The 24,254-nt window shown below is 37.0% G+C and overlaps 1 protein-coding gene across 1 annotated transcript in view; it reads right to left on the reverse strand.

The window, feature by feature from the left end:
- The window catches only part of ENPP1 (ectonucleotide pyrophosphatase/phosphodiesterase 1), an 81,092-nt gene that overhangs the window by 36,209 nt on the left and 20,629 nt on the right, over positions 1-24,254 (reverse strand). The window contains exons 2-4 of the mRNA XM_004368919.2: positions 4,298-4,370; positions 1,481-1,597; positions 361-486 (exon numbers count right to left, since the gene is read on the reverse strand). Of these exons, the coding sequence (XP_004368976.1) occupies positions 361-486; positions 1,481-1,597; positions 4,298-4,370 (316 nt within the window). The remainder of the gene's footprint in view (positions 1-360; positions 487-1,480; positions 1,598-4,297; positions 4,371-24,254) is intronic.

Raw genomic sequence — 24,254 nt, forward strand, 5'->3', positions numbered from 1 at the left:
ACACAGAAGTAAGCTAAGGCTGGAAAAGTGATTTTCCATAAATGCAGCATCAAATATGCAGCTAATAGCAAAATAACATGAAGGATGGTGGAAAAAGAGTGAATGACTACAGCAGACAAGACAGACAAGCCATGTGTAGATAATAACTATTAGGCTGGATGGATACAAGGTTCATTACACCAGTCTCTCTACTCATGTCTGTGTTTGAAATTTTCATTAATAAAAAGTTTTTAAAAAAATATTTCTTGACTAATATAGTTGGCCAATAAATATGAGTCTTAATACAAACAATAGCATCTATGCCAAAGTCCAGGAAAACATCGGGCTGCTGTAGAACCCAATGAGCCATGGAAACTTGACCTCGACACACAGAGCTGTAGTTGATGCAGCAGTCGCCCTTGTCCCTGCAGTCATCTGAACAGGAGCAAAGGCTTCTCGACAACCTTTTCTCACCACACCTGAATTTGTTGCAAGTCCATATACGTTCTAGAAACAAACATCAAACAAAATACATCTTATAGTTCAAATTTAACACAGAATTGCTGTCTTCTGGAGCATCATCCATGAGAGACAAGGAATGACATAACTCTTAGTTACTCCAAGAATCTGTCACCAAAGAGGTCAATCAGAACTAACAGATATGGACCATGCAGGCATCAATAATTATTATTTCACTAAAACCCAGAATTTCATAATTTTAAAACTTGGACACACATAATTATTGTTATATAATTCATATGTAGATCTTGGCTTCTTCCACTAGCCATTTTCAGGGTTCTGGACATTTAAACTAAATCTGACTCATTAGCATTTAAATATTATTCCGGGTCATATGCACAAAAGTCCAGAGCAAACTGGGAAAATTTTCAGACTCTGATGGTTTTGTTTTAAAGTTTGTGTGGACATTTAAGAACTCTTGCCTGTAATCAATAAAACCAGTTTTGCTAGTTGCCATCGAGTGGATCCCGACTCATGGTGACCCCATGTGTATCAGAATAGAACTATGCTCCATAGGGTTTCCAACGGCTAATTTTTCAGAAATAGATAACCAGACCTCTCTTCTGAAGCACCTCTGGGTGGATTTGAGCTACAAACTTTTCTGTTAGCAGTCAAGCACCTTTACCATTTCCACCATCCAGGGCCTCCATATTCAATATTAAAAGACTAATAAAAACATTCATGTAAATCATGCAGCCTTTTTGAAGTTGGTTCAAACACAAACTAGAATATCAAGGCTTTCAGTATATATCAAAAAGAGGTACAGTTTTGTTATCTATAAAATGTTTAACAAAGGCAAAATACTTGACACTTCTTCTCTGATTGTTTGAAACATAAATATTATGGGCAAAATGTGTGCTTGCTAAATTAAAAAAAATCTCAAATGAATTAGCTAAATCATATGTTTAAAGTTGCAGAATTTTGCTTTAATCTTTTCCTGCTGGCCATGAAGCCATCTGTTTCTCTGAACATTAATTATTACCTGGTTCTATACAGGTTTCCTGGTAATCTAGACAGCAGTTCCCAAGGCTAACGCAGGCAACATCACAGCGACAGTTCCCAAATGTTCTCTCAAAACAGCGACCTTTGCAACTTTTCACTGAAAAGAGTGAGCAGTTGAGTTAGGTGTTTCTAATTATTACATATTCACAAAGTAATCATCAACTAATACACCTAGGTTAGCTATACAGTGGGTTCAAATACTGCTTTAGAAAATAAGAATCTTATCACAAATACACATAGAAAGTGACACAACCACAAAGTAACCTTATGTACTGAGTTTGTAATTTTTATCTCTTGCCTTAGAAAAAAGAGAATTTTTATTATAAACTATACTGGGTGTGATAAGACTTAAATATCTATGGAATGGTAAAGAAAAGTCACAATTAAGAATGTGTTCTGAATATTTTACATTATGAAAGGGTTGTCTTAAGCAGCCATGGGGGTTCTCTAAAATTTCAAAATGTGGGCAAAGATCAAAAAGGTGACTATCTGTGAATATTTCACAAAGAGAATGAGCACTGTGACTTATCTCCTTCTCCACCTTGGTATAAAGAAGTAATGTGTTGGTGCAGAACACATTCCATAGCACTGTCCCTCCCCGCTCCCCCGCTCACCTACCATACTCAGTTCACCTTCAGATCAGCTGGCTTCCTCAGAAAAGCCTTTCCTAACTCCTTGTCTGTTTTCCTTTTTTTTTTTTTTTTTAAGCTGTTATAAAATCTCGTTCTTCCCCTCATCACTTAAGTCCATTTGTAACTAGATTTTTTTTAATAGCCTTGTTTCACACTAGACTATAAAATTCTTAAGAACAAAGACCTCATGTGGATTTTGCCCAGCATACTATATCCCTACTACCCAGCAAGGTACTTGGAGTGTAGTTGGTACTTGACAATTTTTGTTAAATGGATAAATGGTAGATACAGAAGAAAAATAATTTCATTAAAAACAAAAATTGAACTGCTGCAGCTCTTTACTACATAGCTTGAATAAGCTAGGTTTTTATTGGATTATTAGAAAATCAAGCTGGGGAGACAAAAAAAAAAAATCTACACCTAAAATAATGAAAGTCCAACAGAAAAAAAAAAGGAATAATCGAGTTCCTCACTTCAACGGTCTCCTGACCCAACAAGACACTGTCATGGAATTTAACTCTCATTTGGCATTGAGAAGTCAGGCAATTATAAGAACATGAAGTGACAAACAAGAATCTCTAGGGTTAGAAAGGCTAACTTTCTTGACCCAGGAGGAAAAAAGTGATTAGAATAACAGCTATTATTTGGAACTCATTGATATGTACCTTGTAATTTTATAAACTAGTTACTATGCATATTTATGCTAGACTTAAATTACAAATTGCTGTTTTTAATCCTCCAGTTTAATTTTTTTAAGTGTCAAATTGAACTCAGGAGGAATTATTTCATGCCAAAAGACTATATAAGTGGACACCTAAGTTTGTAATTTCTTAATTTTATCAAACCTAGATACACTTGCTCTGAATAGATTTCTGACTAAATATGTAAAAATACCATATTTCATTCATTTTAACAATAAATGATAGCTTTAAGAATCACCAAAAATGTTTAGTGACTAATATTACAAGTACGGAAGAGTCAAACAGGAGAAGAATTTAGTTTTCAAAACTGAATTTCCTAGGAAAACCATCTGTGACTTCATTGGAAAAGAAAAAAAAATGAACCTCAGAGTAAAAACAATGGGCACTCCAATTCACTGTGATTCAGACTTTTATTATTTCTATTATCTTATCAATGCTGGATAGACTTCTGGACTCAGTATAAATTTATAAATTTCTAGAAGCTTAATAACACTAGTATTCCTTTGAAACCACCGACACCCACAACTCAAAAAACCTAACTAGCACTTAATGATAAGTTTCTGGTTGCCCAGGGATGCTAACAGGTCACCTAGTAACCTCCAGGGCTGCCTCTGCAATTAATTCCCTGGGGGAAAAGAGTGTTCTCGGAGTGCCCTGGAGGAAATCATTGAGAGAGGATTCCAGGAGCACAGTGCTTGGACCTGTCGGCCACTGTCATTCTTAATTTAATTTAATGAATTAATTTGTTTGTCATGGCCCTTCTTCCTTGTTTTGGAATGAAGTTTTTCAAGTAAATAAAATTTTATATGGCTAAAACAATACAAGAGCTACCAGTTGCGGTCAAGTTGATTCCAACTGATGGCGACCCATAAGTGTCAGAGTAGAATTGTGTTCTGTAGGGTTTTTCAATGGCTGATTTTTCAGAAGTAGATCATCAGGCCTTTCTTCCAAGGTGCCTCTGGGTGGACTCGAACTTGCAACCTTTTAGTTAGCAGCCGAGCGCATTAACCGTTTACATTTGCACCACCCAGGATTCCTAATATAAGAGCTACAAGAAGAAAAAGAAAGCTCAAGCCTATATCAAATTTGCAATATCTATGGAGTATGCATAGGATAACTGGATGATACTTATCTCAATCCCATTCTGAAGAAGGCTGAATATCACAACACACAACCCCTACTCTGCACACACACATACACATATACACACACACAACCCTAACCAAAACCAAACCAAACCTGCTGCCATGGAGTTGATTCTGATTCATAGCAACCCTACAGGACAGAGCAGAACTGCCCCATAGGGTTTCCAAGGCTGTAAATCTTTACAGAAGCAGACTGCCACGTCTTTCCGCCACAGAGTGGCTAATGGGTTAGAACCACTGACCTTTCAGTTAGCAGCCGAGTGCTTAACCACTGGGCCACTAAGGCTCCCACACACCTACTACACACTATATTAATTACCTTCTTTGGCACAGCTTGGTTTCAACCCAAATATACAACCAAGGATTGTTGTTAACACACAGACCGACAATACCTGTGGGGAGAAAAAAAATTACATAGCTTCAAAATCTTTTTATTTCTTCCAATGTTTCTAAACTTGCTGGTGCTGCTGTTTCCTGATCTGGGTGTGGGTCACATAGATGTGTTCACTTGGTGAAAATTCATCAAGCTGTACCCTTATAATTTTATACACTTCTGGGTATGTACATGCACAACCTTGCTTGTGGAAAGTGAAGAGGACTTGAAGCACTTACTGATGAAGATCAGTCAAAGATCACAGCCTTCAGTATGGATTACACCTCAACATAAGGAAAACAAAAATCCTCACAACTGGACCAATAAGCAACATCTTGATAAATGGAGAAAATGTCAAAGTTGTCAAGGATTTTACTTGGATCTACCATCAACACCCATGGAAGCGGCAGTCAAGAAATCAAAAGACACATTGCACTGGGCAAATCTGCTGCAAAAAATCTCTTTAAAGTGTTGAAAAGCAAAGATGTCACCTTGAAGACTAAGGTGCGCCTGACCCAAGCCATGGTGTTTTCAATCGCCTCATATGCATGTGAAAGCTGGACAATGAATAAGGAAGACCGAAGAAGAACTGACGCCTTTGAATTGTGGTACTGGCAAAGAATACTGAATATACCATGGGCTGCCAGAAGAATGAACAAATCTGTCTTGGAAGAAGTACAACCAGAATGCTCCTTAGAAGCCAGGATGGCGAGACTACGTCTCACATAGTTTGGACATGTTATCAGGAGGGTTTAGTCCCTGAAGAAGGACATCATGCTTGGTAAAGTAGAAGGTCAGTGAAAAAGAGGAAGACCTTCAATGAGATGGACTGACACAGCAACTGCAACAATGGGCTCAAGTACAATGACGATTGTGAGGATGACGCAGGACAAGGCTATGTTTCATTCTGTTGTACATAGGGTTGCTATGAGGCAAAACCAACTCGACGGCACCTAACAAAAACATATTATACTTCAATAAACAGTTTACTTAAATGTTATCAAATGATTCTATACCATTGAGGGTTAAGGTTGCCAGAATTTTCTGAGCGAATGTAAATGAATCACACAGAGAAACTGGGAGAGAGGAAAATCTATTTATAGACTCAAAATCTCCTATTTGCTAAATCACTAAAGGTAATGTAAGAATATCATAAGCCTCTTTTAACAGTGTAACTGTATAAACCTAAACATGAATACAACCATGTCCTCCTAGGCAACTAGGTCCCAAGCTCCAATTTTACCATAAACTGGTTGGGTAATTTTGGGGCAAGACACTTGAGCTTTCTAGGCATCAGTTTATTCATCTATAAAACTAAAGAGTTGGATTACATGGCTCTCTAAACATCTTTCCAGCTCTAACATTTTGCTATTTCTCATTCTCCACATTTCTAGCCTTCTACCTTTTAAGATCTCCTGATTAAATTATTTCCTCTACCTGCTTAGCCATAGGTGGGTACACCATACAACTGTTAAAAGATTGACTTAACTCTCATTTTTGAGTTAGATGACAAAGGAGCAGAATAATCCAAAAACAGTACTCATTAATTTTTAGTGGGATGATGTTTTCTTTATAGCCCTCAGGAATGTCACTTCCAGGGCAATTCAACAAAACATGCATCGAGTATCAACTATGCATGAAGACTATGTTATATGTTGAAAGAAGTGAGTCAGAGATACCGCTGAAAGGTTCTACTTTTGTGGGAGAAGGTAAACATAACAGCCTCCATGGCTCATATTTGATAGGCTCTAGGAAGCAGTTGCAAAGTGCTATAGTTGTTGAAGGGAAGGAGAAAGTGTCCTGGTTGAGGTAGCTAGGAAAGGGAGATCAGAAAGAACTTCAGAAAGAAAGTTTTGGGGCTGGGCTCTGAAAAGGGGAATGATGGTATGATACTGGCAGGCAGTTGGAGGAAGGGAAGAGAGAAGAGAGCAGAGCAAACTTCTAGGAGGAAGGACAGCATAGAGTGTCAGGAAGGAGGGCACAGGGAAGGTGTTAGATGAATAATAATATTTTGGCTGGAACAAAGAAAATGCAAAGGGGAATGGAAGCAGAATGGAGGTATGAATCAGTAGGCCAGATGAAGAGATATGTCCAGATAGGTCCCGCTCACGCCTCCCTCCTGCCTCCGTTGTTTTGTATCTCTTGGAATGGAGATGAAGCCGAAAGTGGAAACCTGAAACTGACGTAACATATATACTGGAAGTAAGAAGATGCAAAAGTTCTACTGCGGTCACCAGAGTTAATCTTTTACCATTAAATGAAAATCACAATAAGAGAACTTTATTCATGTTCTGAAATATATTGACTTAAAAATGGTTATTCCCTCACTACTGTAAGAAACTCACGAAGGTGTATTACCCATAACTTTACTATTCTGAATAAATATAAAACAGAACATGTTAACAGTTCTCATGTCACAAACAAGTCTCCAAGAGTTAGTCACAAATAAATTTCATCTTAAGGAAAACTATGCAAAGATCTGGTGGTAAACAAGTATTTAAATGCTAATCGTTGGTTTAAAATACACATGGTATATGAGGCTCTTTATTCTCTTCTTAAGCAGAAGAGGCAAGCTGATTTTTTTTAATTTCCTCTTCATTGGTAAATGGCGTTACTTAGATCTACGTTATATAAGGAGTCCTTGGGTGGCACAAACGGTTAAGTGCACAACTATTAGCTGCAAGGTTGGTGGTTTGAACAGGCCAGGCTTCCAAAAGGTCACAGCCTTGAAAATCCTATGGAGCAGTTCTACTACGTACACATGGGGTCTCCATGAGTCGGAACTGACTCAATGGCAACTAACAACACCAGCCTTTTATAAAATAATGCAAGGTGCCCTGGTGGTGCAGTGGTTAAGAGCTTGGCTGCTAATCAAAACGTCCACTACCCACTCCTTGGAAACCCTATGGGGCAGTTCTACTCTGTCCAGAACAAAAGTATGGCAATAGAAACAATCATTTCTCATCTATAATCACATCCACTAAAAAATGAAATTTCAAATATCTAGTAGTCCATTATAAAACACCCAATCAGAACAATCTTTAGTAGAAAATTTCTCTTAAACAATTTTCAGAGTTGTGAAACTTAATTCAGTTTGAATTTTTGTCTCAAGGTATTTAGTTCAGAAGTGTCAAAAGCTACTATCCATTTTTATCTAACAATTCAGGTATTTGTCATATTTTGGTATTTTTTTGAAACTATTGAAACTATTTTAAAAAATTACCTTAGAAAACAAAGGTAGGAGACATATAAGTAAAACCAAAGTTGATGGACTATTTTGCCTCTAAGTTAAAAAAGAGTATTTATTTGAGATTTCATGCTTGTTTAGTTAGAATCCCCAAATCGTCAGATCTTTCTTGGACATTGTCTTGGTTATCTAGTGCTGTTATAACAAAAATACCACAAGTGGATGACTTTAACAAAGAGAAGTTTATTCTCTCACAGACTAGTAGCCTAGAAGTCCATATTCAGGGCATCAGCTCCAGGAGAAGGCTTTCTCTCTGTGGGCTCTGGAGGAAGGTCCTTGTCATCAATCTTCCCCTGGACTAAGAGCTTCTCAGCACAGGGAACTCCAGTCCAAAGGACGCATGCTCCTGGCTCTATTTTCTTGGTGGTATGGGGAGCCTGTGTCTCTCTGCTTGCTTCTCTCTATTATATCTCAAAAGAGATTGGCCCAAAACACAATCCAATCTTATAGATTGAGTCCTGCCTCATTACCATAACTGCCACTAATCCCATCTTATCAACATCATAGAGGTAGGATTTACAACACATAGGAAAATCACATCAGATGACAAAATGGCAGACAATCACACAATACTGGGAATCATGGCCTAGCCAAATCGATACACATATTTTTGGGGGACACAATTCAATCCATGACAGATATTTAGTGGGCAAAAACAAATAGATACAAAGAAATTGCCTATTTTTTTCCTCACCAATTCCTTCAAATACTGTGACATTAAAGTAATGTGTATTGTTCTTTCTTTATCAAACATTCATTCAAATATGAGTGTTTACTGTGTACAATTCCTCTAGTAAAGACCAGAGATACAAATGAAGCAAGATCTGCCCTTATAGAGAACAAAGAAAGGGACAGACATGCAAACAACAATGCAGCTGCATACGAGTTACATTAGAAATATGGAAACAATCTCAACATGCTAACAACACAGTGGAGAGCAGAAAAAGGAGACAATGGTTACAACGGCTTCACAGAGAAACAAAGATGAAGCATTTCCTAAAGAGATGTGGAAAAAAAGGGATTTCCCCCTCAATCAATAACCAAATGTTTGAGTGTCTGCACTACACACTTTATTAAATTTTGTGGGGAAATACAAAAAAAAAAAAAAAAAGATTCTACGGTGAAATCCCTAATCTCAGAATTTAATAAGGACAACAGCAATCCCGAATGATACCATTTGTTGATGATAAAGATATGAAATAGTGAGAGGCTACCTAAGAATTAAGCCACTTAGTATTGCCAATAAATGCAACAGTGCTTCATGCAAAGACAGGAAGTACAGACGACAACCCCAGTCTGGGAAAGAGAGAATAGCAACAACAATAATAGCAATCACTTCTATAGCACTTACTATTTGCTAGACACTTTTCTAAGAGCTTGATTTAAATCACTTAATTCTCACAACAACATTTTGAAATAGATCACCTAAGATTAACTGTGATTAACTCAATTAAGGAACCTGAGCCACAAAGAGGTGAGTAACTTGCCAAAGACCACAAAGTTATTAAGTGGCAGTCAGTAAAAGGAATGGGCCAGGAGGGAGGAAGGGGACTGAGGTCTTAGAGGCAGCCACTGGAGAGCTATTGAGGCATTTAAATGTGGAAGTGATATGGCTGAATTTATAAATTCTAGAAAGATCCTTTTGGCAAAATTGTGTAAGGCTGAGAAATCACGGCTTGGACTTGCCTGCCTCTCTTCTCCCAGGAGATGCTCTGTGCTTCTCTAAATCTTTCCAAACCCCCAAAGATGACAGCTTTGACCATGCTCCATTGGATATGTTTATTTGTTTCTCATTTGACTGAGTTCCAGGGAAACATGGATTTATTTATTCATCTCTGTGTCTAGCATAGTAGGCATTAAATAAATAATCACTGAGTTGAAAACCAGCATGCTGTGATTTAATTAAGCATAATTTTAGGGAAAGCCATAAATCCCCTGCTTTTTTTCAGATGAGTTGACAAGGCATCAAAATGTTAAGTACCTTTGTGCTACAAATATAGGATGCTTACAATAAATACATACTTAAAAAAAATTAGGAAATGATAGATTGCTGAATTGACCTTGGTATTCAAATGTTAACAGACCCATTGCCATCGAGTTGATTCTGACTCATAGCAACAGATAGAACATAAAATCCATCCAATGTGGAGATGAACTAGCTGACCACATTTCCTATCAGTCCTCTGACCTTTCACCAAAGCTGCATGCTTCCTGAAACACACTGTGAGAACTCAGACCAATGCAGTGCTGGGAGTCTTTGAGGGATTTTCCCTCCTAAAGGACGGGGGTTAGAGTCTAATACAATAAACACAATGGTGAGAAACTTCCACAAGAGATTGAAAGGGAGACTCACGCTCTTGAAGAACTTTTAAGCATTCCAAAGTTCAAAGTAGGAGTCAGAACCTTTTCTAAAAATAAAAGTTCCTACCTTCACTTAAGCAGGCTGCTGACACACACAGTATCATTTAGTTAGATTTGACTTGAAGGAATCCTCCCAAACTGCAGGGAAATTTTAGGTGAAGCCTCTTATATAACCAATCAAATGAAAATAGAGAAAAGAGACACCAAGCACTGAACACGCACATCACTTACGGGCGAACCCCTCAACCTCTAAGTGAAACACTAAAACCCTGAAGGAGCTGACATCTGCCTGGTGGAAAGAACTTTAGATTCAAAACGATAAGGGTTCAAATGCCACCTCTGCTAATGTATTTATTCAGCATTCAATAAATATTTCTTGAGAGCCTACTACATGTCAAGCACTGTCAAGTGCTGGGATACAACAATGAACAAAATTTCAGTCCCAGCCCTCATGGCGCTTACATTCTAGTGATTTCTGGACAACCAACAGCTGTATGACCTGGGAATGTTACATATCCTCAATAAGCCTCACCTTCCGTCTATCAAGTGGTGATAATACCCTCCTCACAAAGTTGACATGAGTACGGGGCATAATGTATAGAAAGTGGCTAGATAAATGGGTGACTTGGGCATAGTAAATGACAGCTCCTATTAAGGATATTCAGCTCACTAAGAGGACTGAGCCCAGTATAGGTTCTTCCAAAGGGACAATATAACCTCATCAATGTTTAATCAAACTACAGGGCATTCTTTTTATTTGCTGTTAAAAGAAATGCCATAAACTAGCGTACTGGCATTTTTTTCTCATAACTTTGGTTTTAATTCTGCAGTAATCTGTTTTCAACAGTAGTTGAAGAACAAGTAGTGATAAAGAGAAATCTGTCAGAAAGATGTAATAGAGAGGAAAGGCAAGATATTATTTTGAAGAGAATGATAGTTACATCTACACAGTGACTCTCGAACACACTAAAAAGGGTATCTATGTAAACACCAACTTATATATTAGAGATTACCACACATTCATGTTGCACACTTAACAAACTATAGCCATAGACTGATCCAAACACTTTGGGTATAAAATGCTGTAGAGAAGCTCTGAAACAAACACCTTAAAATATGCATATTCTTTGACTAAAAATTACACTTCTAGGAGTTATCCTAAAGTAAAAAATTGAGTATGAATGTTTAGACACAAATATATACACTGCAGTATTATTTATAACAGTATAAAATCAGATACAGACATATGTTCAACAATAGCAAAGTTGCTAAAGAAAAAATAATTGAATATTACACAGCCAGTAACAATGGTAATTTAAAAGCATATTTAATGACATGGGAAAATGACATATTGTTGAGTATAAATAGCAAATTACAAAGCAGCATTGGCAGCATGGTCCCAGTTTTATGTTACACATCATATATATTTTATAAATAAAAAGTCTTTCATCTATGGCCGATGAATTGTAAGTAATTTTTGCTATCTTCTTGGTACTTACTTTTATTTTCCAAAGTTTCCACAGCGCACTTACATATTTTTGGAATCAGTATACAGGAGTACTATGGACACCAGTATGGGTATTAGTAACCCAAAGTAAAGTCTTCCTCATTTTGATACTTCAGAGATTCTCAGTATAAAGTTCCCTCCTTGCCTACTTACTCTGAAGTGTCCAATAAACAAATTCTTCCTGAATACTCAAAGCTCTATTCAGCCTACCTAATCCATCATTCTTAAGTATAAATGATCAACTATGACATTTGATGCAAGCCTACAATATAAGAATCAACAAAGAGAAAAAGTCTAAGATCAACAGAGGGAAAAAAAGACCCTGGAGGGAAGATAAAAGAATATTAAAAACAAAATAACCTCTACTTAACATCCTCAACAGGATTCAATAAGGCATTACATCCATAAATAAAGAACAAGATGTCATGGGGGGATAAAAACAGTTTAAGAGCATAAATCAGAACTCTTGGATATTAAAATTAGGATTATTGGAATTAAAAATTAACATAAAATTTAAAAATAGAATTTAGAAAATCTCCTGGAATATAAAACACCAAAAAAAATTAATATATGACAGGGGGAAAAAAATAATTACGAAGCACAACCTCTTACTAACAGGAGTACCAAAAAGAGAAAAAAACTATAGGGCAGAAACTATCAAAGAAATAATAACAGAAAATTTTCCAGAGCTGAAAGGATATACAAGTCTTCACACTGAAAAATCTCAACATCAGATGTCCAGAATAATAAAAGAAAAAATTCATTCATTCATATGATTGTAAAATCCCAGAACGATAACAACAAAAAGATCTTAAAGAGAAAGGCTATGCTACCCTGCTAAAATAAGCAGGATGAATGTAGAAAATTGAGGTTAGATTTTCCTTGGAGGTTTGTAAAACTCACTGGTGAAGCTATCTGTGTCTAGAGAGGTCTGTGTAAGAAGTTTATTGGTTTCTAGTTCAATCTCTTCACTAGTTATAGAATTATTCAGATTTTCAATTTTTCTTGAGTCAGTTTTAATAAATTGTATTTTTCTTAGAATTTTTCATTTCATCTACATTTTCAAATATATTGGTATAAAGTTGTTTATAGTAGCCTCTTATCTTTTTAATGTCTGTAACATCTGTAATTGTATTTGTTTTAAATTCTTTATATTATTTGTCCTTTCTTTCTTTTTTTCTTAATCAGAACCATGAGGAGCAATCTTAAATCTTTTCAAAGAACCTACTTTTTGCTTTGTCATTCCTCTCTTTTGTATGCTTATTTTGCTTATTTTTCGTTTCAATAATTTCTGGTCTGATTTTTTTCCTTCTTTCCACTTCCAAGGTTTAATTTTCTGTTATTTTTTTCCTAAGCTGTTGACATGGATCCTTAGTTTATTGATTTTCAACTTTCTTCTCTTTTAATGTCATTTTTATTCTAACTTTTAAAACCATTAAGACATTATTGTTGCTTTATAAGTTCATTTAGAATTACCCAAATATGTAACCACTTTGTTTAGGATTATTTTTTTCCTTCTTACATCTCACCTTTCATCTAGAATCAGTTTCTTTATCTCTAAATTTTATCTTTTAAAACTCTCCTGATGGTAGACTCTCAGTATTTGTTAGTCTACCCACATCTTTATATTGTTCTCATTTTTGAAGGGTATTTCTGCTGGGATAAAACTCCAGTTGGCAATTACTTTTCTTTCTGCACAGTGAAGATATCATTGCCTTATATCAGCCTTTAATTATTGCTATTAAGAATTCAGCTGCCAGCCTAACTGCTGTACTTTTAAAGGAAATTCGTCTATTTCTCTAATACCTTCTAATATTTTTACCATTATCTTTGTTTTGCAATTTTATTCTGTTATTTGTAGATGTATTACTTCTTTTATTTATTCTGCTTAAGACTCAATGAGCTTCTTGAATCTGAAAATTGGTGTCTTTGATCAGTTCTGGAAAATTCTCATTTCTTCATACAGTGTCCAAATAAAAAAATGAGAAAGGGTGGATAATATTAACAGAGAACAGTAAACTATGAAAAGTGACCTAGCAAGTTTAAAAAAACTAAAATAAAATTTCTGGAAAGGAAAAATAAAGTGAATAAAATTAACTCAGTGATTAGGCTTAAGAGCAGAAGAGACAGTTGAAGACAAAATTCATGAGCTGTAGGGATAGGTCAGAAAAAATTATCTAGCATGTAGCACAGAAATTATCCTTCTTCCAATTCACTCTTCTGTATTTTGTTCAAAAAATAGTAAAGAGTTTTATAAATGATAATGTCACTACCTGAAGTCTTTGCTTGTCAGCTTCTGCTATGTGATGTCTCTGCTGGTTTTTTGCTTATGGTGTCATTTTTCTTGTGTGCTTTTTTTTTTTTTTTAACTGTGTTCTGTTCATTGATGTTAAACATGGTCAGGATTCTTTGAGTCTAGGATGAAGGTGTCTTCCGGCAGAAAGGATTTATGTTTGCTTGTGTCAGGAGTCTTGGGGAAACTTCACATTTTAGATCAGCTTCAAAGCTTCAGGTAGTAAAGTGAAAACACCTTGCATACGGCTTCATATATGGGGAATATACCACAAATTACACAATAGATATATCCCTGACAAACTGTACTAACTTTTTATAATAGATATGTATTTACATTACAATACATAGCATATAAAGTATATAAGCATGAACAATTTCTTATAGAATAAAATTATGACTTCAAAACTTTATTTCTGATTTATGAAAGGTCTCAACAATACATTTTTTACATCTCTGTCTCTCCATTCAGTCTTCAAATTCAATATAAAAAATATTTGTTCCAGGGAAAATCTAATATAACTGTCATATAGCAGAATGCCCTTTATCCTTAAAATCATGTCCGCTTTGGCAATCATGGAAATACTAATATTCATAATCTCATTAATAATAAAACTAGTTGCTGTCAAGTCAATTCCAATTCATGGAAATCCTATGCATGTCAGTGTAGAACTGTGCTCCATAGGGTTTTCAACAGCTGATTTTTTGGAAGTAGATCATCAGGCCTTTCTTCCAAGGTGCCTCTGGGTAGACTGAAACCTCCAACCTTTCCGTTAGTAGCTGAGTACATTAACTGTTTGCACCACCCAGGGACTCCTATTATCTCATTAAGAAGTCTCAATTAAGATTCACAGAAATCATTATGGGAATATCTACCAATGTATAACTAGCATAGTAGAAGACCACAATGATAGAAGGAAGATTAAGTGCTAGAAAAGAAAAGGAAAGGAAAATAAATTTTATAAGTTTTAAACAATAACTAGAAATTTATTAAAATACACAAGTAAAATGACAAAGAAAACTCCAAAAAAAAAGCTAGGGAATTCACTCTTGTTTTTGGTGGACAAGATCGCTTATTATCAAACTACTGCTTATAAGATTACTAGAAGCAGCAATCAGAAAGCTAATGCAACGTAACAGAGGAGAACACCACGGTGTTTTTCCTTTGGCTCTGCAAAGATCCATGTGTGTGAGGAGGAACTTGTCACTACCTGCTCAGCCTTGCTGCTGTTCTAGGAGCTCTGTGTATGAGTTCCAAGCAAGCTAAGATCACAAGCCACAGCACTTTCCCTAAGAGGGACTCCCATTCTATGGATAAAAGGAACTCCTGCTCTGTGAATGCCAGCCCAGCACTTTCACCAACATAAAAAGAAAAATATTGGCTTTGAAAAGGAGAGATGTTAAGACAGGAGTCCACAAAAACAAGCTTCAAAGATATACCACAGCTGTTTTGTTTGACTTTCCAAGAATTCACCATCAACACGTTTTTAACAATAATGATTAATGGAATTGCTGGATGCGTATCACCATTTCAAAAAGTCCTTGCTTCTAATTTGTGTTGGAAATAGCAATATGAATCTAGTACCTTTAAAAAAAAATGGCAAATATTTCGCATATTTAATACGTAGGAAAAAACAGTAGCAGGCAGAGTTTAATGTACTTCACTGAACTGAATGATAGTTGTGAATAAAGAGAACCACATTCACACTGAAAAGCCATATAGTCTCTTTTGGGACACTGACATTCTTCTTTTTCTCCTTTCGTTTGAAAGAACAGAAAAGAAACAAATGGAAGTTGTGTAATTAACACACAAAACAGAAGTCCTTAAAATTATTAAAGACTGGCTCTCTTAAATGTTCTCCAGGTGTCACTTAGAGCCTCCGGGCTTTTAACTTTTCCCTAAGTGAGAAACAAAGAGAAAAGCAGTTCTATCTTTTACAACATTCAGGTATGACACTATGTATATGAAAGGGAGAGCACAACGCCCTCAACCTAATATAAATCTGTTAAGAGTGGCTGATAATGGTAAAAAAAAAATCAAAACAAATATTTTGAATAACCACAGTACCATATTGGTTGAACTAGTCCCTAGGGCAGATAAAACTATCAGATTGTTATCCAAAAAAAGGTTTTCTGGCACCTTTGATATTTAAGGAAACAGCCATTTCACAGCTTCCCTAACTGTCAATGAATTGTTTTGGTAACTAAGTATTTGAATGAAAGAGTCAAAGAAAGCTCATATCAGTAAACCATGGGAATTGGTAATAATAACTGGAAAATTACTTTTGAAAGGGAGGTTAAAATGAAATATTAAAATAAAAAGCTGGTTTAAAAAAGCACAATGTTAGTACTCTACTAAACTGTAAGAAAATCATTAAAATTATAGGCATTTTCAATTAAAAATACAAGTATGACAAAATTAAGGCCTTAATCACAAAGAGACCTATAATTCTCATTCCTTTATCTCCAAATTAAGCTATGTATGACATACGGAGCTTTGTGATCTTGAGAAAGTCCCATCATCTACGTAGTTCCTTCAGTGGTATATGAAGGGCTGGACTGGATACTTGCTATGGTCCCCAGCAAATTGAAATATCTCTGAATCCAATTCCCCACTGACAATTGAGCCTCACTTCATTTGGCTCCTTCACAATACCACATCCTGTACCCTCTTCTCTTAAGTCCCATCACCCAAATATGTACATGTATAAAATTCTTGGTTCAACGCAGGCCATTGGGATAAACTATTAAGCCTCTCATGAGAAGTACCTGAAGTATCAGCCCTAGAGCCTTACTTCCCCAGGCTAAGGAGGAAGGGTATCAGGAACTCACCTCCTCCACAACCTTGGTATTTGGAATTTCTCCTGGGACCCTCCAGAGAATGGATTTACCCAGGGCAGGGATTTTCATCTCACTTTATGATCATGTCCACTTATTTTTGTGTCAATAAATGTGAAGAATTTTCAAAGGAAAGAATATCCAGTACTTGTAACTTCTGCCTGAGTCAGTAAATCACCTCTTTCTGATCTCACCAAGTGCTTCCACAGACTACTTCTCTTTTAAGTTAAAGGTCAAAGAATAAAACACTCACCTAGTAGTTTAAAGCATTGTTTTCAGTAGAAGCTCAACTCTGATCACAATTTTCACTTCATGACTTGTATATCCTCACTGAAACTTGAGATGTGAACACCCAGTCAACAAGGTCAGTGGCAGAAAACGTCTCAGCTATAAAGCAGTATTGCTCTTAAAAAGGATGGAGGGTAATTAGAAATAGCCTCCTGCTACTAAACACTGGATTCATATCCACAAATCATAATGCCCATGAGTGATCATAGAATTATTAAATATCAACACTTTTGTTCTTGGTCTGATGGTTTCTCCTCTGTCTTCCATAGGACTGTTAGTATAGCAAAATAATATAATAAGCCTTAGTGATAATTTATTATTTTATAGCCTTAAAAAAATAATGTTTTGATTTAAAGTAGCCTCTTAAAAAAATTAATCAATTGACAAAAGAGATCTTGAGGAAATGATCTAGTAAACTATGTTCGTATCTCTCACCTAATAACAACATAAAATGACGGAATAAATATTTAAAGGTATAAAATGAAATAACAATATGGGCAAATATTTTTATGATTGTGGGGTGGTGGACACCTTTATAAACATGGCACAAAAATCTAGAAATTATAATGGAAAAGTTGATACATTTGAGCGTAGAAAAATTAGGAATTTCTGTAAGCCAAAAAAAAAAAAAAAGAAAACCTACCACAAGTAAAATCGGGAGGTGGAATGAGGGACAGCCAAACCAGGACAAACATTTTCAACATATGACAAAAGGTTAATTTCTAGGACAGATAATACTTGTATAAAAATGAAATAAAAAAACACAACCCCCATTTTTAAAACATTAAAAGTAATAAACCAGCCAGTTAAAGAAATAAAAACAGCTAGTAAAAATATGATATTCATCGGGGAACATCTAGTTCAACTGGCATGACATAGTTTATAAGGAAAATGTTCTACATTCTACTTTGGTGAGTAGCGTGTGGGGTCTTAAAAGGTTGTGAGTGGCCATCTAAGATACTCCACTGGTCTCACCCCATCTGGAACACGGAGGAAAGAAGAAAACCAAAGACATAAGGGAAAGATTAGTCCAAAGGAATAATGGACCACAACTACCACAGCCTCCACCAGACTGAGTCCAGTACAACTAGATGGTGCCTGGCTACCACTACCAACTGCTCTGATAGGGATTCAGAGTAGGGGGTCCCGGACAGAGCTGGAGAAGAATATAGAACAAAATTCTAACTCACCAAAAAAACAGGCCATACATACTGATCTGACAGAGACTGGAGAAACCCCAAGAATATGGCCCCCAGATACCCTTTTAACTCAGTAATGAAGTCACTCCCGAGGTTCACCCTTCAGCCAAATATTAGACAGGCCTAAATGGGCACAGCAGCCCAGGGGCAACGATGAGAAGACAGGCGGGAACAGGAAAGCTCGTAATGGAGAACCCAAGGTCAAGAAGGGGAGAGTACTGACATGTTGTGGGGTTGGCAACCAATATCACAAAACAATATGTGCATTAACTGTTTAATGAGAAACGTGTTTGCTCTGTAAATCTTCATCTAAACTACAATACAAAAAAAATTTTTAAATGATATTCACCTTCATTAAAAATCAAAGAACTGCAAATCAAGAGTCCCTTTTCTTTATACCCAATAAATTGATGAATGTTAAAAAGATTGATAATTTCAAGTGTTGACAAGGGGATGAGGAAAAAAAGGCACTTCCACACTGTTTTTGTGGAAGCTTATTTAGATGACCTTGCTCAAAGGTCATTCAGATGACCTTGCTCAAAGGTCATTTAGATGAATCTAGGGACATTTAAAATGCTCACATCCTCTAGTCCTGCAATTCCAATTCTATTAATTTATCTGATAGAAATATTTACATAAGTACACAAAGGTATGCATACAAAGAGATTTAGTACAGCATTATTTCTAACGGCAAAAACTTGCAAATAACCTAAACATCTGTTAATAAGTGATTCAGTGGTTTACACATTACATTTACACATTATGGTAAATCCAAACAATATAAAATACAATCCAATTATTTTAAAATTAGGTCGATTCAACACTGCAATACTTTCTTTTAAAATCTTCAGCCCAGTGTAAGCAGTTTGCTCTGAGGTCACCACACCGTGATGAAGCCCAAACTATCCCACGAATGGAGACCACGTGGGGAGGCCCTACCTCTAGATGCTCCACACCCTGTTGTTCCAACTCTAGTCACCTCACTGCAACTGCATGACAGAGCTGGAACCAGACCTGCCTAGGCAAGCCTTTTCTAAATTCCTGACCAACAAAAACCATGAGAGGTTTTCGAGTCTATAGATCTGATGACCAGATGCTTGAGAGAGATGAATTTATCATGTCGGTAGTACAAACCAAAATGGCCTCCGAAACCACATGGGTGAGAATGCTGTTTTTTCTCTTCATCCCAGGTTTTATTCCTAAATAATTTTCAACTTAAATGGTCAAAAAAGGAATTTAAGAGTTAGCACTGCCCAAAGTGCACCACTGGCCTGCATCATTCAGAGGTAATGGCCTCTTTCTTCATTCCTGCAAGGAAGAAGGGAAATGCCTGCAAACTAGCTCATAAAGATAATGGCATGGAGATGTGAGTTGTATGATGCATGCTATTCTTCCTTTGGTAAAAGAACACAGAGTTTAGGAATAGAAGTTTATGTAAGTCCACTTTCTAAAAAAAAAAAAACTGTGTGTGTTTGTATTTAGCACTTCCTTAACTTTCTGGCAAGGAGCCCTGGTGACACAGTGGTTAAGTGCTCAGTCACTAACCGAAAGGTCAGTGGTTCCAACCTTCTGTCCTACAGGGTCGCTATGAGCCAGAATCAACTCGACGGCCACGTGTTTGGTTTTGGTTTGGTGCTTTCTGGTGCTACAAGCTTCAGGCTTTTAGATTCTTCTTGCCCTATTCTTTCTTTCCCTATAGGTTCACCACTATTCTCGATACTATAAAACTAGAGCATTTAATCAAATGCCCACTTTCCACTTGCAAAATTAACATTAAATGATTTTAGATATGTGTGTATATATACGTGTGCATATATATGCGTGTGTATATGTCTTTTTTTTAGTTGAGCTAAGCTTATATGATAGGAAAGGGAGGAAAAGTGCTTTAGTTATTGCACAGGACAGCCTTCCTATCCTCAGGCAGAGGACAAAAGAGATGGACTAAAAAGTAAAGCCTCATGAGTCTTATCCAAAAGACATGGTTTTTCTTGCCTAGGCAGGTATCTTGCCTCGGCAGGTAGGAGGTCAGAGATGAAAGAACATTGTGTGCAGTTACGTTTATAAGATTTGTTTCTACTTCACTTTTTCTGCAATAATTTTTGGAACCTAGAACACATTGTATTGTACAGTCTATAGAGGATTTTTAGTAATTCTTCCTGAGAACAAGAAATGGAGTAACAGAGAGATAAAAACCATTTACTTCCTGTAAAGAAACAGTGGTTACTCAATCACAATTATAGTAGCAACTTAAAGACAAAATAAAAAAAACTGGTAATGGATACATGGGTTTATAATTTGGTAGGGAACATAATCTTAGAACTATGTCACCTTTTAATGTGCATATTTAGGTTTAAGTTGTTGTAATTATACTCATTCGTTTGGATAAGGAATCTTAAAGTTATAATATTCACAACTTAGCCCTTTTTGTTCATTTAGCAAAGGTTTCTTCAACAAGTACTATGTACATTTTCATCATTAGATGCTGAAAGAACTATAAAAGTAGAAAATACTATGATATCTTGGCTTTAAGATACCCTACCTATCCAATCATGCTAGGTAAAGTAGAAGGTCATGGATAAAAAGGAAGACCCTCAACAAGATGGATGGACACGGTGGCTGTAACAACGGGTTCAAACATAGCGACGACTGTGAGGATGGCACAGGACCGGGCAACATTTCATTCTGTTATACATGGGGTCACTGTAAGTAGGAACTAACTCGATGGCACCTAACAACAAGCTACCCAATGTAAGTTTCTAAGAGGATAAAAATGTCCTATATATCTGTCCAATACAGTAGCAACTACCCATATCTGGCTGCTAAGAACTTGAAATGTGGCTTGTGTAACTGAGGAACTAAACATATAATTTTATTTAACTTTAATTAATATAAACTGCAATTTAAATAGCCATGCCTAGCTAGTGGTTACTATATTGGACTAAGCAGCTCTCAGAACTTATAAGTTAGTACAAAAGAGAAAATAGCTATAAAATGCTCAAGTAAAAAAAACAAGATAGTCCACAGGACTGTACAACACAACACTGTGTACAACACATTTATCAGAGCTGCAACTTTGAGATATTCTTGTGTGATTGTTTGATAAATATCTGGTCCCCATGGAGATGGTCCATGAGAAGAGAGAGTAAGTCTTTGCCCCTCTCCACCCCTAATGTAAACTACGGACTTCAGTTTTATAATGATGTATCACTATTGACTCATCAATTGAAACAAATGCACCCCAAGAATGCAAGATATTAATAATAAGAGAATCTGCACAGGGGACTGAGGAGGTTTATGGGAACTCTCTTTATTTTCTGTACACTTCCTCTGTAAACCTAAACCTCCTCTGAAAAACAGTCTGTTAAATCAAGGGAAAAAAGTATGATCTTTCTGCCTACACCCACCCTGCCCCCTTAATTTGTTCCTCCCACTAAAGTTAAAATGACCCTTTCAAAATGTAAATTAGATAGCACCACAAAAAAATAAATAAATAGAAAAAGACCAGTAATTTCCAATTGCTCTTAAAACCAAACCAAAAATCCTTAAGATGGTCTGAAAGCCCCTGCCTGGGCATGGTTCCTGAGGACCTTTCCAGTCTCTGAAAGCATCACACACCACCCCACTCTCCACACTTGAGCCACTCTGGCCTTCTCATCTTCTCTGGGATTGACCATGCTACCTCCCACCCCAGAGCCTTTCCTCATACTGCTTGCTCCTCTCAGAATACTCTTCTGCTTGCCTGTAACTTCCTTGAGGATGCCTTCTTAGACCTCCATGACAAGGCCAATTGCCCCTCACTACCCTGACACAGTGGTTAAGCTCTCAGCTGCTAATCAAAAGGTCACTGGTTTGAACCCATCAGCCTCTCCATGGGAGAAAGGCGTGGCAGTCGACTACTGTAGAGATTATACCCTTGGAGATACTATCGGGCAGTTCTACTCTGTCCTATACGGTTGCTATGAGTTGGAATCCACTTGACAGCAGTGGGCTTTTCCCATAGCCTTGTGTACAGCTCCTAGGTAGCATTTATCATAGCTACAACTTTGAGATATTCTTTTTTATTTTTTCCCATACAAAAATTTATGCGTACATTGTTATGTGACTTTAATTACTCTACCTATACTGTGACAGCACACTCCTCCTTTCTAACCAATTCCCCATGTCCATTCAACCAGCTTCTAACCCTCTCTGCCTTCCCATCTTACCTCCAGACAGAAGTTGCCCATTTAGTCTCTTGTATCTACTTGAGCTAAGAGGCACACTCCTCACGAGTATCACTCCATGTCCCACAGTCCAGTCCAATCCCGGTCTGGAGAGTTGGCCTCGGAAATTGTTTTAGTTCTGGGCTGATACAGCATCCAGGGGCCATGCTCTGGGGTTCCTCCAATCTCAGTCAGACCATTAAGTCTGGTCTTCTTACTAGAATTCGAGCTCTGCACTCCACCTTACTCCTGCTCTATCTGGGACTCTCTGTTGTGTTCCCTGTCAGGGCGGTCACTGGTGGTAGCTGGGCACCATCTAGTTCTTCTGGTCTCAGGCTGATGAAGTCTCTGCTGTATGTGGCCCTTTCAGTCTCTTGGGCTAATACTTTTCTTGTGTCTTTGGTGTCCTTCATTCTCCTTTACTCCAGGTGGTTGGGACCAATCGATGCATCTTAGATGGCCGCTTGCAAGCTTTTAAGACTCCAGATGCCACTCACCAAAGTAGGATGCACAACACTTTCTTAATAAGCTTTGTTATGCCAAGTGACCTAGATGTCCCCTGAAAGCATGGTCCCCAGACCCCTACCCCTGCTACTCTGTCCCTCAAAGTGTCTGATTGTATTCACTTCTTAGCATTGGTTTAGTCCAGTTGTGCTGACTTCCCCTGTATTGTGTGTTGTGCTTCCCCGCACCTAAGATAACTCTTATCTACTATCTAGTTAGTAAATAACCCTCACCCTCCCTCTCCACCCTCATAGCCATCAAAGAATGTCTTCTTCTGTGTTTAAACCTTTTCTTGAGTTCTTATAATGGTGGTCTTATACAATATTTGTCCTTCTGTGACTGACTAAATTCGCTCAGCATAATGAGCTCCAGCTTCCTCCATGTTATGTTTCACAGCTCCATCGTTGTTCTTTCTCATTGGCGTAGTATTCCATTGTGTGGATATACCATTATTTGTTTATCCATTCATCCGTTGATGGGCACCTAGGTTGTTTCCATCTTTTTGCTATTGTGAACAGTGCTGCAGTGAACATGGGTTTCCATATATCTATTCGTGTGACGGCTCTTATTCTCTAGGATATATTCCAAGGAGCGGGATAGCTGGATCATATGGTACTTCTATTTCTAGCTTTTAAAGGAAGCGCCCAATCGATTGGTTGTACCATTTTACATTCCCAACATCAGTGTATAAGTGTTCCAGTCTCTCCACAACTTCTCCAGCATTTATTTTTTTATGTTTTTTGGATTAATGCTAGCCTTGTTGGGGTGAGATGATATCTCATTGTAGTTTTGATCTGTATTTCTCTAATGGCTAACGATCATGAGCATTTCTTCATGTGTGTGTTAGTCGCCTGAATATCTTCTTCGGCAAAGTGACTGTTCATGTCCTTTGCCCATTTTTTAATTGGGTTATTTGTCTTTTTGTTGTCGAGGTTTTGCAGTATCTTACAGATTTTAGAGATTAGATGCTGATTGGATTTGTCATAGCCAAAAATTTTTTTCCCCGTCTGTAGGTTGTTTTTTTACTCTTTTGGTGAATTCTTTTGATGAGCATAAGTGTTTGATCTTTAGGAGCTCCCAGATATCTAGTCTCTCTTCTGGTGCTGTGCATTGTTACTTATGGTTCATATTGTGTTTATGCCATGTAGTAGGGCTCCTAGTGTTGTCCCTGTTTTTTCATCCATCATCTTTATCGTTTTTAATTTTATATTTAAGTCTTTGATCCATTTTGAGTTCGTTTTTGTGCATGGTGTGAGGTATGGATCTTGTTTCAGTTTTTTGCAAATGGATATGCAGTTATGCCAGCACCATTTTTAAAGAGACTGGCTTTTCTCCAATTAACAGACTTTGGGCCTTTGTCAAATATCAGTTGCTCATAGGTGGATGAATTTATGTCTGGATTCTCAATTCTGTTCCATTGGTCTATGTATCTGTTGTTGTACCAGTACCAGGCTGTTTTGACTAC

This window comes from Trichechus manatus, unplaced genomic scaffold (assembly GCF_000243295.1).
Source record: "Trichechus manatus latirostris isolate Lorelei unplaced genomic scaffold, TriManLat1.0 scaffold00002, whole genome shotgun sequence".
In the NCBI taxonomy this organism is placed as follows: domain Eukaryota; kingdom Metazoa; phylum Chordata; class Mammalia; order Sirenia; family Trichechidae; genus Trichechus; species Trichechus manatus.